A 17,555-nucleotide genomic window follows, 5' to 3' on the forward strand; every position below is an offset into this window, starting at 1 on the left:
TATTTGACAAAATACTCATTTATAGAATATGTAAGAAACCTAAAAACCACTGCCTGCTTAGAAAGTATACTAAACACAGCATTCTTCTAGATTTATTTTATTTTACAGATGGTATTACTTTTCATCTTCATATACCACAATAAAACCCTGGAGTTTTCATTGTTAATTCTCTTCTGTAGTTCTATAAGTTTGGTTGTTCAATAAAGTTTGTTAATTCTATCTTCTCAATGTCCTTCACTTATGCCTTCTTTCTATACATATTATCTTTTCAACTTTTATTTCCAGAGAAAACTCTCATAGGATTTATTTGGAAGTTTTCATGTAAGAGGATTTATAAGCAGTATCATTTAAAAAAATTAAAATATGAGACATTTTTGTCTTTGTACTTACGTTAGAGGTCTCTGTGTTGCAATGATATAATCTGGTCTTCCATTTTTATACACTAAACGTGCATTAGACTGAACCCAGGTCCATCGATTGTCTTTGGTAAGGAGCCTGAATACTATCATGCCACTCTCTCCTGTCTTAATCACTAAAATAAAATACAAAAATTATCAAACCCAAAATCAACATACTAAAGAAAATCTCTGAAACAAAGCCCCTCTAACATATTTTTCGATGTACTGATCATCAAATATGATAAATGTCTTGACAACTTTTAAGCACAGTTTATTAAAATGCATAGAAACAGTTGTTCAAAGTTGTTTTTTTCTATTTCAGCCTAAACTTATTATTTAGTAGGTTAAAGGGAAGATAGGTCAGAAAATCCTGGTAATACATGAAACTACAGAGTATACATTTTGGGGAAAACAAAAAGATAAAAATTATTTTCATTTTAAAAGGGGAACATTTCTATCATTTATGTTTAAAAATTGTGTAATAAAATGTTAATATATATTAATAGATTTATAAATTAATGATACCATTTAAAATGCTATTAAAAATTAAATAAAATGTTGGACAAATGGTCATTTTCCTAGTAATTAAACTGTTATATTCTTGTGTGGCAGCTATAGAGCACTTTAGAATAGAGTGTAATCCAGGGCTATCATAATGGTATGACACTAAGTGTAAGTTTATTCAAATAGTTACCTTAAATACATTATGTAATAATCTGAAATATGTACCAGAATGTATGCCACTTTTCAGGCATGCATACAAGGAAATACAACTTACTCCGGATATGGTACTCAGCACAATAAAGCATATCAGCAGCATGAATAAATTGGTATCCTGATCCCCTCATGCACAACTCTGCTTCAGTATAGCCTAAAACAAGTTTTCCTCTGTTTAAAAAAAAGGTAAAATAAGAAATTAGTTATATGCTCTTTTCTGCATTGTGTCTTCCTTGACATTCAGAATTTAACAGTAGCAGGTAGAAACAATCAATTCATGTAACTGCTTTCTTCTTTTTATGACTGTTAATTTAAGTTTTAGATGATTTTCATCTCTTGAACAAAGAACATGATTATTAGCGTGGAAGATGAATCTAACAGAGTTACATACATAAAAAAGAATCTGTAATAAAAATGTTAGAATGCTCCATTTTGAGGGACAAAGTTTTTCAAACCGGTCTGCAATCCCATAGTTACAAGAAAAACAATTTTACATTTTGATATGATAAGAATGCTAATATCAAATCCACTTCATAATTTTCTGGAAGTTACTAAACTTCTAAAGCTAAAAATCAAAGTTTGTATGTGTTAAAAATGTAAAATAAACCAACAATAAATGTCATCAGAATACTGAATCTTATTACTAAAATAAGCAAGTCATCTTTATGATACAGAAATTGTGATAAGTATTGTAAAAAATTTTAAGATGATCTGTGAGCCTGATGAAATTACTTTAAGAGGCTATAGTGAAAGAGTATGAAATAATCGCTCATATAATAATAAACATTACAAGGTATACTCTATGTTTCATATGCTAAGAGATTTACTGCAACAAAATATATATTTAATGAAACAAAACTGAAAAAGTTTTACTTACTTGGCATCACAAGCAGTAGGTGTAAAGTCTAGTTTGTGTTTGGTTCTAAAGATGAAATTTTTGGTTCGGATCTCAAGGATGGATGGTGGTTGAAGTGGAGTAGCTATTGCAAACAAAGCCAACTGAGGTGGCAGTATTGAACCATCTTTCCCTTTCTTGTTCTGTCCATGAAGATACTTTAACCTCCCTTGGAAATTCATTGCCTTAGAAAACCGAAACCAGTTCATTAAAATTAATGCTTAAAAATTGTTCATTTCAAAAGGCTCAATCATGGCCATTTCCAGTAGTCTTGATAATTCCATAAAAGTTCGTGAGGCTGACTAATGCTATTTTCATTCTTTTCTTCACAGGAAGCCCATTAACAACTTTCCCCACAGGTAGTACAAACAGTATCCTAAAAGGGCTGACAAGGGAGCTGTCACAACAAAATTATCTGTATCTTTCTCTGAGCTCACAATTGCCCTGTTATTAATACCTTCCTTCCCCTCACCATGGCATTCAGTACATATTTCCTCAATGAATGAATAGTGATAAAGTCATCAAGTACATACTAATTTTCAAATACAGATAAGCTATAGTCCATAGCTCACTGTCTATTTCATAACCTATGGTAATCTTTCATATAGAGATAAAATGCAATTTTATTAAGATGCTAGAATGAATAATCAAATCATGTAAAGAATGTAGAACTCTACTAACAATATAGGGCACTTTTAGAAGACAGGAAACAAAGAAACTTAAATGTGAAAATGATCAATTTAGTTGCTTAGAAGTGTATTAACCAGGCTGAGCAATGATTCTGACCTCAGTATATGACAGCAACACAAGGAAGAAAAGACCCAAGTATACAAATTCTATCTCAGAAATACATATTAATTGATCATCAGTACTAAGAAAACTACCTCAAAGCACAATTCTAACTGTGGGTCAGCAAAATTACCTTCACAAATAAACACATCAACAAAAATAACTGCTAATATTTAAGATTTTATTATCTATTTCAAAGTCCTGATAATTCACAAAAGTAATATGTATCATGCTTTATATTCTCTTCTGTACCCATTGGAGTGCACTATCTTAAGGACAAAGACTCCTTCCACTCTGAGTATCCTGCTAAACCTGCTTGCTCCCTGATTATCTTGTTCAGGTGTTCAAGCTACACAATGGCAGCTCATACCACATGACAATTCTGCAATCACGAATATACAACCATTTTTAGATAGCAATTACTGTAGCTGTGTAGAAAAAGCTATGATAATATTTCTGACTGGCAAGGATTAAATCCAAAGAGGGTAAGCATTTTGCTCCTAAAAAAGGGCTACAAAGTTCTCTGTCTTACATATTATGAAATCCTGAAAATAGGCAGGATCAAGGTTCTATAATATTTCACTCAGTCTTTGTTACTACATCCTAAAAGATTAAGATTTTGAGTTATGGAAGATACTAAAATCTGAAAAAAGTAATTTTTAAGTTACTTTCCTTCATGAAATTATTTCTTAAAGGAGTTTTAAATATCAAACTCAAATCTAACCAAAGAAAGTAGTTTCAGTTTTCTTTTTTTTTTTTTGCTTTCTGAAACTTAATAGAAATTGCCAATATCATAAGACTTTGCACCTTACCAGAAAACCGGACGAATTATCCAGCAGACACCTTAGTCGGCACACGAAGCTCCTTTCCATTAAGGAAGAGTTTTCTGGAGGAAGCTGGTCTGGGTTATAACAGACTACTGGCTGTGGCAGCCCATTAGCGTCTGTAGAAATAATAGCAACACAAATTTACGCATTTTGCCGTACAATCAAGTGTTTGGAGAGCTGAAATTTGCATTAATTTCTAAATTGGATTCTGTTCTGATACAAAAAAGAATCATTTTCAGAAGAGTAGCTAATGAAAAGAAACTAAAATGCACAGAATATCACTTTTACTACATAGAACTTTACTCAGTTTTGTTTTTATTTCTATTGTCAAAAATATCTATATTTTCCAATGCCTTTTATCTTCTTAACACTTTTCATAGACTTTTTTTTAAGATTTTATTTATTTATCCATGAGAGACACAGAGAGAGAGAGAGAGGCAGAGACACAGGCAGAGGGAGAAGCAGGCTCCAGGCAGGGAGCCTGACGTGGGACTCGATCCCGGGTCTCCAGGATCACGCCCCGGGCTGTGTGCAGCGCTAAACCGCTGAGCCACCCGGGCTGCCCACTTTCCTGGACTTCTAAAAGCACTGCAGAGGGAAAAGTTTTTTTTTTTAAAGATTTTATGTATTTATTCATGAGAGACAGAGAGAGAGAGAGAGAGAGGCACCGAGACACAGGCAGAGGGAGAAGCAGGCTCCACACAGGGAGCCCGATGTGGGACTCAATCCCGTGACTCCAAAATCGCGCTCCAGGCTGAAGGCAGGTGCTAAACTGCTGAGCTACCCAGGGATTACAAAAAGTTTTTTTATACTTGCATATTCTAGTTTGCTTTTTTATTTGGTCCATTCGATAGACAGAACAATTTATACATACTTGAGTATCAACCTTACACATTCCTTCCAGTCTCTCAAAATATTATATGTGATTTTTATAAAATATATTACTGAGAGGGGCGTCTGGGTGGCTCAGTTAAGCATCCAGTTCTTATTGTGGTTCAGGTCGTGGTCTCAGGGTGTGGGACCAAGCCCTAAATATTCCTCAGCAAGGAATCAGCTTCTCTCTCTCTCCCTCAGTCACTTCCCCCACCTGTGCACAATCAATCAAATAAATAATAAATAATTTTTTTAAAAAAAATTAAAATATATTACTGAGTATGGTAACACTTTCTTGCTTGAAATTCATCAATAATTTGTCAAAATATTCCTTAGGTCACTAAGCTCTTTGTTATCTGGCTGGAGCCTACAACCACAGACTAATGTCTTCCTACTTCTTTCCAACCTTCACCATAGAGTTATACATCTCCCAGAGGTTCTGGCCTCCTTTCAGAGAACTGTTATCAAGAAATCACCATACTGTCTTTTGGCAAACATTCTTACCATCAACTCCTTGTCCAGAGTCTGTACACTGTGAAGGGTTTAATGTCCAGTGTAGCTGACGCTGAAATTCACCTCGGTCTTCAGTATGAATAAGTTCATATACGCTCTGATGTATGACATCAGACTAAAGAAAAAAGATACAAGGAGACTTTTTTAAAGTACTGATTTAAAAAACGTGGTTTACTAAATTAATATCAAAACGTAGCTAGATTACTGAGTGCTTGTCAGCAGTGACAAATGTATGTCAGATGGTCGCAAAACTCTCTAGTCATCCAAGATAGGAAAAGCTAGAGCGAGCAGAACACTGTAATTGGTCAGCCAAAAGTTAACTACCATCACTTCCCTACTTGAATGCTTTTCAGTCAACTAAGTCATCTTCTCATTCCTTAATTGCAACACATTCAGTTCTGCTCATTTTAAATTTATTGATCTTTTAAATCCTACTTCTTTCACAAAACCTTGTCTGAAAATCTAGCATCTTAGACTTCTCTAACGCTTAAAAGTATTATGTATTTCTTTCACTGTCCTCTAATGATTTTCTTTAAACTTTTACTTCTAGCATACTCCAGAAGAGTAAAGGATCATGCTTTTACCAGCTTAGATTCCTTCTTCTACCTCTTGCCTCTCAGTAAGTCAGGCTTTGTGGCAGGGCCAGATTCCGCTATCTATCGAGTTTAGCTATCTAAACCTCCCTGTGTACTTAATCTAGCATTAAACCATCTTACTGCCATCTATTCTCCAATTGCCAGAGTTCTCATCTAAAACACAGACTGCAGCATACACAGTCCCTTAACAAAAACTAAAGACTCTTGGTGGTTTCTATTGTGTATACAACATAGTTTAAATTTCAGTCTATATAACACTGTAGACGCTGCTATTCCAACCAGCACCCTTGGCATCACCTGTGAGCTTGTGAGAAATGCAAACTGATAGGCCCCACTCTGACCCAAACTGAATCAGATTATCTGGAAGTAAGGCCCAAAGATTTTCGAGTTTTACATGAAGTTTAAGTGAGTCCTACACATATTAGAATTTAAAAATGCTGGCACATAAGAATAGCTAACATTCAAGGGTATTTACAAACTGTTCTCAAATTATACCAAATATTTTTGTCCCTCAAATATGACAATCACCACTCCATTTATGCACCATTTATTCAATAACACTAAACAAACCAAACATGTTCATCTCTTAAAGTACTTCTGGTCTACTACTGCTTAACATAGTTCTACCTTTTCTTTCCTGTGTTCTCTCTACAACTGCCCACCCACCTGAATCTTATGCTTTCTTTAGGTTAGCTTAAATACCATTTCCTTCAGGAAAGTTTCCATTATCAGCTTAAGACAGAATTAAAGGTTTAAGCTATGATACTTTGCCTGTACCTTTACATATCACTTCATTCACTTCACAGTTGCCGTATGCCCTCCGGTATCCATAACTAATGGGATGGCAAATATTCCCTTGTCTGCCCCCCATCCAAAGTGTATCTGCCCCTAACCTGAATGTTTCTTATATATAAGAGTCTTTAATAAGTGTAAGATGAAACACAATATGTATGAATCTCATAAATATTTAAGAAAATTGTAAATTTTCTTGTAGTAAATTAATAGTATAAAAATTTTAGCTAAAAATATATTTTTACTTTAAAGCATATTTTGATTGATATTTTATATATACAAATTATCTTTTATGTCCCTAAAACATACGATACGTAAAAAGTAGAGTTAATTCTCCAAAAAAAATTTTTTTTGCATGGCTTGAGAAAAATATACTTACCTGCTGAAACCCTAGGTAATCTTGTATGGTAGAAGAAGCATAAAAGACCAAAGCATCTGTGGTGACAACCAGCACAAAGCCATTCAGAGCCTACAAGGAAAAAGATTATAAAATTAGTAATGTGACTAAATAACAATATTGCCACTCATAAACTGACTTCAGTTACGGTTATCACTTTTATTGCTGAAAAATCTCTCTTTAAAATGGCTAAAATGATAACATCTCATAAACACAGATATACCATATACTGTGGAATGAAAAGAATCTATTTATACCTTTTGATTTAGGTAAGGAAAAGCTGACAGCTAAACTTAATGTTCAATCACAGTAACTTCAATAAAAAACTGGTTTCTTTTTCCTCATGCTTTGGGTGTTCAGAGATCATAGCTATAGTACTGGTGAATGCCCTCAAATGAATGGTGGTGGCACCCACCGGGAACTGAAATGTTTAATAACACCTTCAAAATTAAATAGTCTTAAATTTCAGTTAGCAGTTACACCCAATTTTGTATTTTTTTCCTTCTGAAATATCTTTTTTTATAGAGAAGAGTATCCATTGATGATATGCATTTTCTTTTGTGGAGAGTCATGATTGTTCAAACAGTGAAATGAATTTAGTACTTTCCAATAAACTCCTTATGCCAGAAAGCACAAAGATAATTTAAGATACAGTATCACAAGCTTTTAGACAAATGTTAATTGTCAAAAATAAAACAAAAAAGCCTTTAAAAAGAATATATGCATGCCAATTTTATGTATCTCTCAAAAGATCTTAAATACTATTTGGAAGAAGGTTATTACTTATATTGAATTATTAGTGAACAAACAGAATATGTTAATTACATATTAATGAAAGAGATTATTATTCTTTAGTATTAGTCACAAAGATTTGCCCTACTTATCTGAAAATCATGATGAGGTTCACTTACTATTTAATATGAGAGAAATAAGTTGCAACTGATAGTGTTATTTATGGTTTCAACTTCTGTTAACTCAAAAATGAAGCTGTAGATTCTAATAGGCATGATAGTAAATAGCAGCAGGCAGAAGATGATTAAACAAATGAAAATGACTGAAATAAATGATGGATAATGAAAAGAGAAAGTCATTTTTTTTAAAAAGATTTTGTTTATTATACATGAGAAACACACACAGAGAGAGAAAGAGATGCAGAGACACAGGCAGAGGGAGAAGCAGGCTCCATGCAGGGAGCCCCACGTGGGACTCGATCCCGGGACTCCAGGATCACACCCCAGGCTGAAGGCAGCGCTAAACCGCTGAGCCACCTGGGCTGCCCGAGAAAGTCATTTTTATTTTTAAACCTTATATAATACTAATGAATTTAAGCTAAGCTTGAAAGTATTTTAAATTTTTCGTAATAAAACACGATGTAACATTTTCTTTATCTCCTTTGTTAAAACTAAAGGAAATGATTTCTCATTAAAAGTGTCATGGCAAGTAGTATATTGTATCTCTGGAAACATTCTCTATGCCTTAGGGATACTTGGTTGATAACCACATGTTGAAAGTATAGTTAGATGTCATTATGGCAACTGTATGTAATGAAATACACCATTTTTCATATGTCTACAATGTTCTTGATCATCTGTTTCAGAAGAGATCCAGCCAACTGGGTCCTAGCAAATCATATAATATGCGATGCTTCCTATTTGAAACTAATTTACAAGTGATATCCAACATAATTTGTAACAGATGCATTTACTTTAAATACCTAAATGTTTCCAATTTTCAGAAAATTAAAAAATAATACTAGTCTTGCATTAATATCATTTTTATTCTCTGTCCTTGACATAGTATATGCATACAATTTGCCTAAATATTCTAGGAGGGAAAAAATCATTGGCCCATAATTTAAACTGCTTTATCAAATGTTAATCATTCCATATTTGTTTATTTTCTCTTGAAGTGTAGGACTTCCTTATTACTTTACTCCAGAACCCGAGGTGTGTGTTTAATCATATAAAGCAGCAATTATAAAAATGTTTTCCTATGACCTGAATAAGGAGTCTTTACGTTTGAAGCTATTATATAAATAAAGATCCTCAGCCAGGGCCAGGAAGAGGACTCATGCTTGAATACATTTAATTTGTTTAACCTAATGGGAGCAAAAGTTAATTTTCACCATTACAAAAATAATAAAGAATGTTAAAATTATTGAGTTACACATAAACATTTTCAGAATGAATTAAAGGAGTTAGTAAAAGTTGCAGCTACTTTCTGTCACAAAAGGAAACTAAGTTCTTTACTCTGTTCACTGGATGGAATTGAAAATGATCACATAATAGTAATAGCACATAGCACAGCACACATCTTCATTCTATCCTTTTTTTTTTTTTCAGCAAAATAAATACCTGAGAATTTTAGATGAGAATTAAACATCGTATCAGTTCCAAAAAATAGAGTGAAAAAAAATAAAATAGTTTTACAAACAAATCTAAAAACTCTCTGAGTTCTAAAGCAAAAATTAGTGCTTCTAGTTGTTGAGAAAAAACTTTAGCATGTTGATACGACATGACGTAGCTAAGAGACAATACAGTTATAAGAACATAATGAAAAATGAAATTTAGTTTAGGAGCAATACTGAACTATTAAGTAAATGTAATTAACTGTTTTAATAAAGTGGTACTCCTGAAAAAGCGTATGTAAATTCAATGTCTTAAATGAGAACCTTTGAAATAATCTAGGAGTTCTTTCTAGTTAAAGAAATACAACAGGGAAATCGCTAAGTAGACTTCTAATCTACTTGATACAATTACATTTTTTCACATACTAGCGACACAACACCACTATTGCAGTTCAGATGAAGTGACATGAAATACTGGGTAAGTTCTAAATAAACTGGAGTAACTAAAAGACTGATTCATTAATCTTTCATTTACCATGTCTTTATTATGAGAAACTACATTTACTAAAATTTACCTGTAATAAGAATTCTCCTTCTTGCAGATGCAGACCTTCTCTGAATTTTGTTCTACAGTTTTCCTGGACTTCATTTCTGTCAGTTGGGGAGGACTGTAATGCAACTATGCAGAAAAGGGAAAAGCAATGATATAGTAAGTAGTTTTTCAAGTAAGTGACTTCAAAGGGCTATAATGGAAAATCTCCATATACCTAACAGAGACACAATGTGAAATACTGTCCACTAGTACTAGAATGACTAAGTATAATCCTTTGTGAATAAGTGGTTTCCAAATCAGTGGACAGATTGCTAAAAATAATTACCAATAAATAATTTATTAAAAAATAAAGTATTAAAAATAATTTGTGATGAGCTCAATAGGATTTTTGGCATGTAACTTAAGAGTTTTAAAGAACTGCATGGTGCTGCTATAAAAACTCTCCCCACTCTTACTCATTTACTTATAAGGTTCCTCAGAACATGACCTGTAAAAATGATTTTACTATCAATATATACATACCTAAACAGTGAACATATAGTGGTGAGGAGGAAGAATCAACTATCAGCCTTATTAAGAAATATATTTCCATTAAGGTTAGAATCCTTCTGTCTAGCTTTAGAGTAAAAAGCAAGTAGTATTGTTACTAGAGTCTTGTTAAATTTGTAAATCAACACACGAAGAATTAACATCTTTATGATTTTGAATCATTCTATCCAAGAACATGTTCTTCCTTTTGTTTAAATCTGTATTTTTTGTCCCACTAGAGTATTTTGAAATTGTTCACAAAAAAGATTTGCATATTAACTTTTATGTTTATTTCTACATATTCCGTTTCTTAAAGTGGCTTCTCCATTATTATCTTCTAACTGCTTGTGGATTATATATATAAGGGGAAGTCTGATGCCATGGCAGGATGCTTACTCCTGGAGGTAGCAGGTTATAACACTCTCTCTCCTTCTCTGTCATCTCTCTTCTTTATCTCATGTGTGTGTGTGTGTGTGTGTGTGTGTGTGTGTGTGTGTGTGTGTGTCTTGTATAGTCTGGGAGGCAACACAACTGAAGAGTAGTAAGAGCTATTGTGTACTTACTTAGAATTTTTCCAAGCACTCTCAAATATCATTTCATTTAATATTGGTAAGTGACAGAATGAAGTTCAAATCTTAGCTTTGCCATTTACTAAATGTGTAGGCTTTCTGAGCCTATGTCCCAAAACGTGAACTGGTAATTGAAAACAAAAACCAAAAAAACCATGTTGCTCGGTTATTCTGAAGAATAATGAGAATATATGTGAAGTTCCTGGCATATGGCAGCTCAGAAGTTCAATAAATGGTAACTTTATTAGCAGTGTTTCCCAGATCCTATAGGCTAGTTTGTTAAAAAGTATAGCCTTTTTTATAAAATCACAATGTATTTCCATTTCCTGATCTGTTTTTAAACATCAATATTTAAATACGAGAAATCATTAAATAACATTGACTTTGAGGGCAGCCCCAGTGGCTTAGTGGTTTAGGGCCTGATCCTGGAGACCCGGGATCGAGTCCCACGTGGGGCTCCCTGCATGGAGCCTCCTTATCCCTCTGCCTGTGTCTCTGCCCCTCTCTCTCTCTCTCTCTCTCTCTCTCTGTGTGTGTGTCTCTCACGAATAAATAAGTAAAATCTTAAAAAAAAAAAAAGAAAAAAAGCACAGACTTTAATATTCTTTTTAAGACTTATTTCATTAGATTTCTATTGTGCCAAAGATAATCTGGTTCAGTGGAAAACTAGATTTACTAATAACCAGATTTTCTCTCAGTTTGAGTAAAGCTTCACACATAACACATTTTCATGCTGAAATATATTTTCTGGTAAATCAGTGCATGTGTCACACTGCAATCTTATGCCAAGTTCTTGCCTTTGCAGAACCTGAAACATACTTCTTTTAAAGAGGCCAAAAGTTTGGCCTCTGTAACAATTTCAAAAGGCCAGAGAACATATTTCCTTAGGGCAAAAAAAAAAAAAAATTGAGGTACATAAATTGATCTAACAGTTAATCAGGACCAAAGGAAATGCTTTCATCTTCATTGAAAGAGACAAGAGAAAAAAGGTCTCTTCTCCCTTCCTATTCTGCTGCTGCTTGCTTTCTAACGGCCAAATTTGTTTAAATGCATTAAAAGCTCACAATGTCAGGGTTATCTACACTCTCTTACTTTTTAAAAGCTCCAGTATGAGGCACCATTTAAGGGTTACCATATGTCAGTAAGATGCACCATTAAAAAGAAAACAACAAAACCCTCACATTGTAAAAAGCAGCAAAGTAATTGTAAAAATGGGTAGATGTTACTAGTATCAAATTTTGAAATGTCTAAATTATCATATTAGGAATCTTTTAAAATGAATTTCTAATTAATAGAATTGATGTCAGTTCCAGCTAGAGTTACTGGACCACCAAGATCATTCATCTCAGAATAATCTATGATTTGTTTCTGACCCTGTATTGGGGATACTGGCCAACATAAATGGACATCAAACAGACTCTGCCTTTAGTTGGGAATATAAATTATGGAAAATAAATGACTAGAGAAGAATGTCAGAAACATTAAGTAGCTGAATGGGATTTCATTAAAGTATTACAGGAACTTGAAAGAAAAAATAAAGAGAAGAAACTCTTTTTCAACACCAATGCTTACAACTGTAAATGTTGGGAGGTAAATATTTAATATGTGTAAGGGAAAAGCAACAGGCACATTTTAAAGAAAGATCAATGGAGAGTTCTTCTAAAAATATTTCTGTTGCTCTTATGTTTAAAGTTAATAATTAGTAAAGGATTTAAGTAAATACTGTGCAAAGATGAGTCTAGGAAAGATGAATTCCCTTCACATTCTTTTTAAAAATATACTACTGTGACTTTTTAGAAATCTTATCTATGTCTGAGCCTCTTGACCCATACTAGGCAATTTCTGCCCTTCCACTAAGTTTATCCTCTATCTGACCTCATACCCACTACCTCTCCCTTCTTAAAATTGCTAGAACTACCTTAATACTAGTCACTTCCACGTATATATTTCTAGCCTCGGTTAGACAGCAACAGAAGAGTAATATGAATGTGGAGTACTATTACCAGTGTACTTCCTACCACTTAAGTGGCCTTAAATAACTTCCTTAATAATAATATGTGACACTTACTGAACACATTCCATATACCAAGAAGTTTCTATATATTAGATCTTTTTAATCTTTATAATAATATCCTATCAGACTGGTATTATTTTGTCCTTTCAATGAAACTGAGACTCAGATGAAGAAACTGTCTCCAGGTCAGAGTTTGAAGTAGTGGAGCCTAGATCAAACCCAGATAGCCTGACCCTATGTGTTCAAGTTATTATTAACCACCTGTTGGACTTCATCTGTACTTGAGGACAATGATACTTCTGCAGACAAATTCTTTTTAGGGCTAAAATAAGAGGCAGGGTACCTGAGTAACAAATGGAATACATAATTTACAGCCCAGGACAGCTGAGTTGATATACCCTCAAATCATTATGAAAAGATGACACGAAAAAATGAGTATCAGGACTGCTATGATGCCTATACAACAAAAATTTGAAAGTACTTCACAGCTGTAAGTTATAAAAATTATACACATAATCAGATGCACGGATACTTGAAACATTACATCACTGGAGTTAAATATATGACACTTCATAGAAACAAAATGTAATATCAGAAAGTAAGTCACAACCAATTCTGCTACTTGAGAAGCATTTGCTGTAATAAACAGACATTTATTAAAATCCTCCCCACCTGCAAGAACACTACACCTTCCAAAGTATAAAGACCTGAGTTTAAACAGTCTGTGGAATATTAAGATAATAAAGCACTGAAATATTTCAACTATTTCCTCATTGAGATCAATGAAGGAATTACACAAGCATTTAATCTAATTGATGAAGGAAACCAGAGTATAAATATTACCAGAATATTATCAAATAGTCATTTTACCAAGTGATTCAAGTCTTACTCCCTCAAGTATTTAACCATAACTGTTTCCTATATGACACTTTCCTTCCTTAGACATCTAAGCTTGGATTTCCACTTCTCCCTACAAGCCAAATATTTCCTCTTTGAAAAACATGCTCCAAATTGTTCAACAGAAAAATTCACTAGGAAGAAATATTGGCATGTAGTAAACTATATTTTGTATGTTACTGCAATTTGCAATTAAACAGAAAGATGACATGGTAAATATCTTGCCAGGAAAAAGCATAAGACTTTTAAATCTTCTTGTGTTGATATAAATTCAATTTATTTTATAATAACATTTATCATCCCCTTTATTACTTCTGGCAGAAAAAGTTAAATTCCATTCTCACATTGATATAAGCATACAAGAGAGCACAGCTATCATTATAAAATTCAACCACATAAACTTCTATAAGTTACAAAGGGTTAGGTAATGCAGTATTTCTTGAATATAAGGAAAACACCCCTAGATTAGTCTAGTATAATCAGTATTTACAAATAATTTCCAAATAATATATTAAGTGTACCTAATGAGAGTTCTTCTAAATACTTGGGGGTGAGAGAGAGAGAGAGAGATTTCAACACAAAGATTTTGGTGTTTGTAAATGAAGTGTTCCTTTGGGGAGAAGAAGGAAGAAACTGAAATTAAAGAAAACTGTACTATATTCTCAATTTCCAGGACACAAAGATTAGGTCTACACAGTTTACGCAGTAGTTTCTGATGATACTGACAGATTTTTTTTTCTACCTAGAAATTACTAATCACTAAGGCAGAATAAAAGTAAATTCAGTTTTTAAACATGCAAATGTTAGTCTGTATCTTTATGAATGAATGTAGGTTGCATAACTGGTAGTTTACTCTCTTTTTAGCAAATCTGAAAAACATCATTTTAAAGCTGAGTAAGTCCTTAAAAGTTAGACCTATATCTGCTTAACATTTTCCCAGTTTTACATTTATACACAATTCTATTGTAACTATATTAGGTCTCTGAATTAGCAAAACCAACAGCAGCTTAGTTTACCTTTTCAGTGGGGAATGAGTTGCACTGAGCTTTCCACACATACAAGAGTGGAATTCAAATTGCATTCTGTAGCAGAATTTAATCAAGTAGAGCAGTGATTCTCAAAATTTCAGACATTAGAATCGCCAGGAAAGCTATGGCTATTAATACCTGTTGCTGGACTTCACCCTCTAAAATTTCTGATTTAGGAGGTTTAGGATGGGGGCTTACAGTTTGCACTATTGGAAATTCATAATTTTGGAAATAACTTATAAATGTTCCAGATCTCATTCCCTTATTATTTTCTAAAATTATCATTCCTCTACTTAAAGAGTGCTCTTAATATGAATGTCTTCAGGAAATAACTCAATGCCAATTTTATAAAGATAAAAAAGAAGCACATAATTCAAGAATGAAACAAAAAATAACAAAAATACTGTATGTATACAAATAGAACAAGTAGCACACTGCCCTGTTTATATCTTCACCAAAGCAAGCCATGTCACATTTCCCTGAACAGATTTTCTAGATTTGAGTGTGTGCCACTTCTGAAAAATGAAATATGGGGATATAAATTATTACATATTATGCTATAAAGCTAAAAAATTTATTAGCAAATTTCCATCTCTAAATCAAAATACAAAATGAATTCAAGAGATTGTCAGATGATATGATATGAATGGTCTGAAAGGCCTCTATGCGTATTGAACAATGACCACAAAATCATCCATGAAAATAAGTAAAATATCACTATTCCACAAGAAATAATTATAATTTATGTAACAATTTTAATTATAAAATTGACTTCACACATCTCATATTTTTAGGGTAAATCTACCACAAACTTAAAACCTGGGGCAAGCAAGCATTCTTACTGTCCATGCTGAGAAGATAAAGACCCTGAGCAACAGTGAGGTTAAAGGTCATATCAAAGGCCACAGGATTAGTCTCTCTGTCTCCTGTCTACCAGTGCTTTTGTTAGATGACAATCTCCCTCCACCATCCTAAGATACAGAGAAGGAACCTCCCTAACATAGAGACCAGACACATAACACTGGATACTATCAAGAATCCAGCTGACAAAAGAATATCTGTAAAACTGACCATAAAAGGCACCTCACACCATATGAGAAAATTTAAGGCTAGAAGAAACCAGAATAATTAAATACAATTTTAGGCTAAATTGATTCAATGTGACTGCTTGTTTCCTTTCTCAACCTCCCACTGCAAACACCTGAATGGTTTCCTGGCCTCTAAGGACAATCAAGGACCATAATATTACTCCTGTAATACTATGATTTTTCTGTATGGACTTTAATTTCATTTTAGTTTATATTTTCATGTGCAATCTTCTTTTGACCCTCTAATTCAAGAACTTGAAACACCAAATGAAGGCATCCTTAAGCAAACTGTCACCTCAGAAGAGTTCTATATTCCATATATATACAGATTTGCTTTCTTCCACCTCTGCTCATCCTTAAAACATCTCATCTCTGGTATTTCTCCTCTTATTCTATGTGGTCTCTGGAATATTTTATTCACTTTATGATTTAGAATATTATTCCCACTATATTATAATGACTCCAAAATCTAAATCTCCAGCTATGAACAAATAAATGAATTTGAACTACTGACTAAAAATGGTTAGTCCGAAAGTAGAAAAGCTGTAAGAGCATGATTTAAAAATAACATATAAACCTGATTATTAAATAAAATGATTAGTGGTAATATAACTGCATTTCATTACAGGCTTTAAAGTGATTAATTCTCTACTCTATGTGAATACACTTTTTAAAATTCTGTAACAGGAAGATGTTGTAGATTTCCATTAACCAGATAACAAAGCCACACAAAAAAATCAAATTAACTATAGACATTTAAAATCCTTACTTGGGGTGGAAAAGGGGAAAAAATGCTATAAGTTAGCCGGCTTTAATATTACCTCAATGGTAATCCTCCTTTAAAAAAAAAAAGACAACTAAAGGTATCAATTTATGATCATCTGAACCTGTTCATGGTCAATCTTAGTTTAAAACAGAAAAATGTTGGGGTCCCTGGGCAGCTCAGTAGTTGAGCATCTACCTTTGGCTCAGAACATGATCCCGGGGTCCTGGATTGAGTCCCATATCAGGCTCCACTCAGGGAGCTTACTTCTCCCTCTGCCTATGTCTCTGCCTCTCTCTGTGTCTCTCATGAATAAATAAAATCTTTTTTTTTTAATTAAAAGAATCATTAAATTTTATAGTTTTAGTTATGGAAGCTATCATGAATGTTATAATGAGTTTTGTTTTAGAATGTGAATTCTGGAAAATATGGCTCAATTACAATAAAGTAGATAATACCATAGACAAAAGAAACTCAATACATATGATGATTTCAAATGTGTTCATATTTTGGGCAAATAAACCTACTATAGACATGTCTAGAATTAAGAAATCACATTTGCTGTGATAGAGTTATACTGAAAGTTTATAAACTACTTAGTGTTCAGTAACTTAAAAATTATAGCAATGCAGATGAAATTAAGCATACAAATTCCATGAATGAAAAGCACACATATAAACCTATTAAACTTTATAAAACTTAAATGCTCAAAAGGGCTTTTTATTTAATTCATTTCTCTGCTTGTTCAAGCTCATTCTTTGCATATATGCTTCTCAAGATAGTGTTCTGTGTTACACGGATACCAAAACAGGATCGAAATCTAGAGAAACACACAAACTGAAGATGAATAAACACAATAGCTCTCTTTTGAAAACCTAATGAACTGGAAGGGAGCTGTTAAATAACTAAAAAAGGAAGATCAAGAAAAGAGCGTGGATATTTTTTAAATTTAAAATAAAGTCAACAAAGAT

General features: G+C 33.1%; 1 protein-coding gene across 1 annotated transcript in view; it reads right to left on the reverse strand.

Moving 5' to 3' along the window:
- The window catches only part of AHR (aryl hydrocarbon receptor), a 49,830-nt gene that overhangs the window by 13,424 nt on the left and 18,851 nt on the right, over positions 1–17,555 (reverse strand). The window contains exons 3-9 of the mRNA XM_072783892.1: positions 9,720–9,823; positions 6,780–6,869; positions 5,004–5,127; positions 3,612–3,742; positions 1,993–2,195; positions 1,177–1,286; positions 391–532 (exon numbers count right to left, since the gene is read on the reverse strand). Coding sequence (XP_072639993.1) covers positions 391–532; positions 1,177–1,286; positions 1,993–2,195; positions 3,612–3,742; positions 5,004–5,127; positions 6,780–6,869; positions 9,720–9,823 — 904 coding nt within the window. The remainder of the gene's footprint in view (positions 1–390; positions 533–1,176; positions 1,287–1,992; positions 2,196–3,611; positions 3,743–5,003; positions 5,128–6,779; positions 6,870–9,719; positions 9,824–17,555) is intronic.

This window comes from Canis lupus, chromosome 18 (assembly GCF_048164855.1).
Source record: "Canis lupus baileyi chromosome 18, mCanLup2.hap1, whole genome shotgun sequence".
Taxonomy (NCBI): domain Eukaryota; kingdom Metazoa; phylum Chordata; class Mammalia; order Carnivora; family Canidae; genus Canis; species Canis lupus.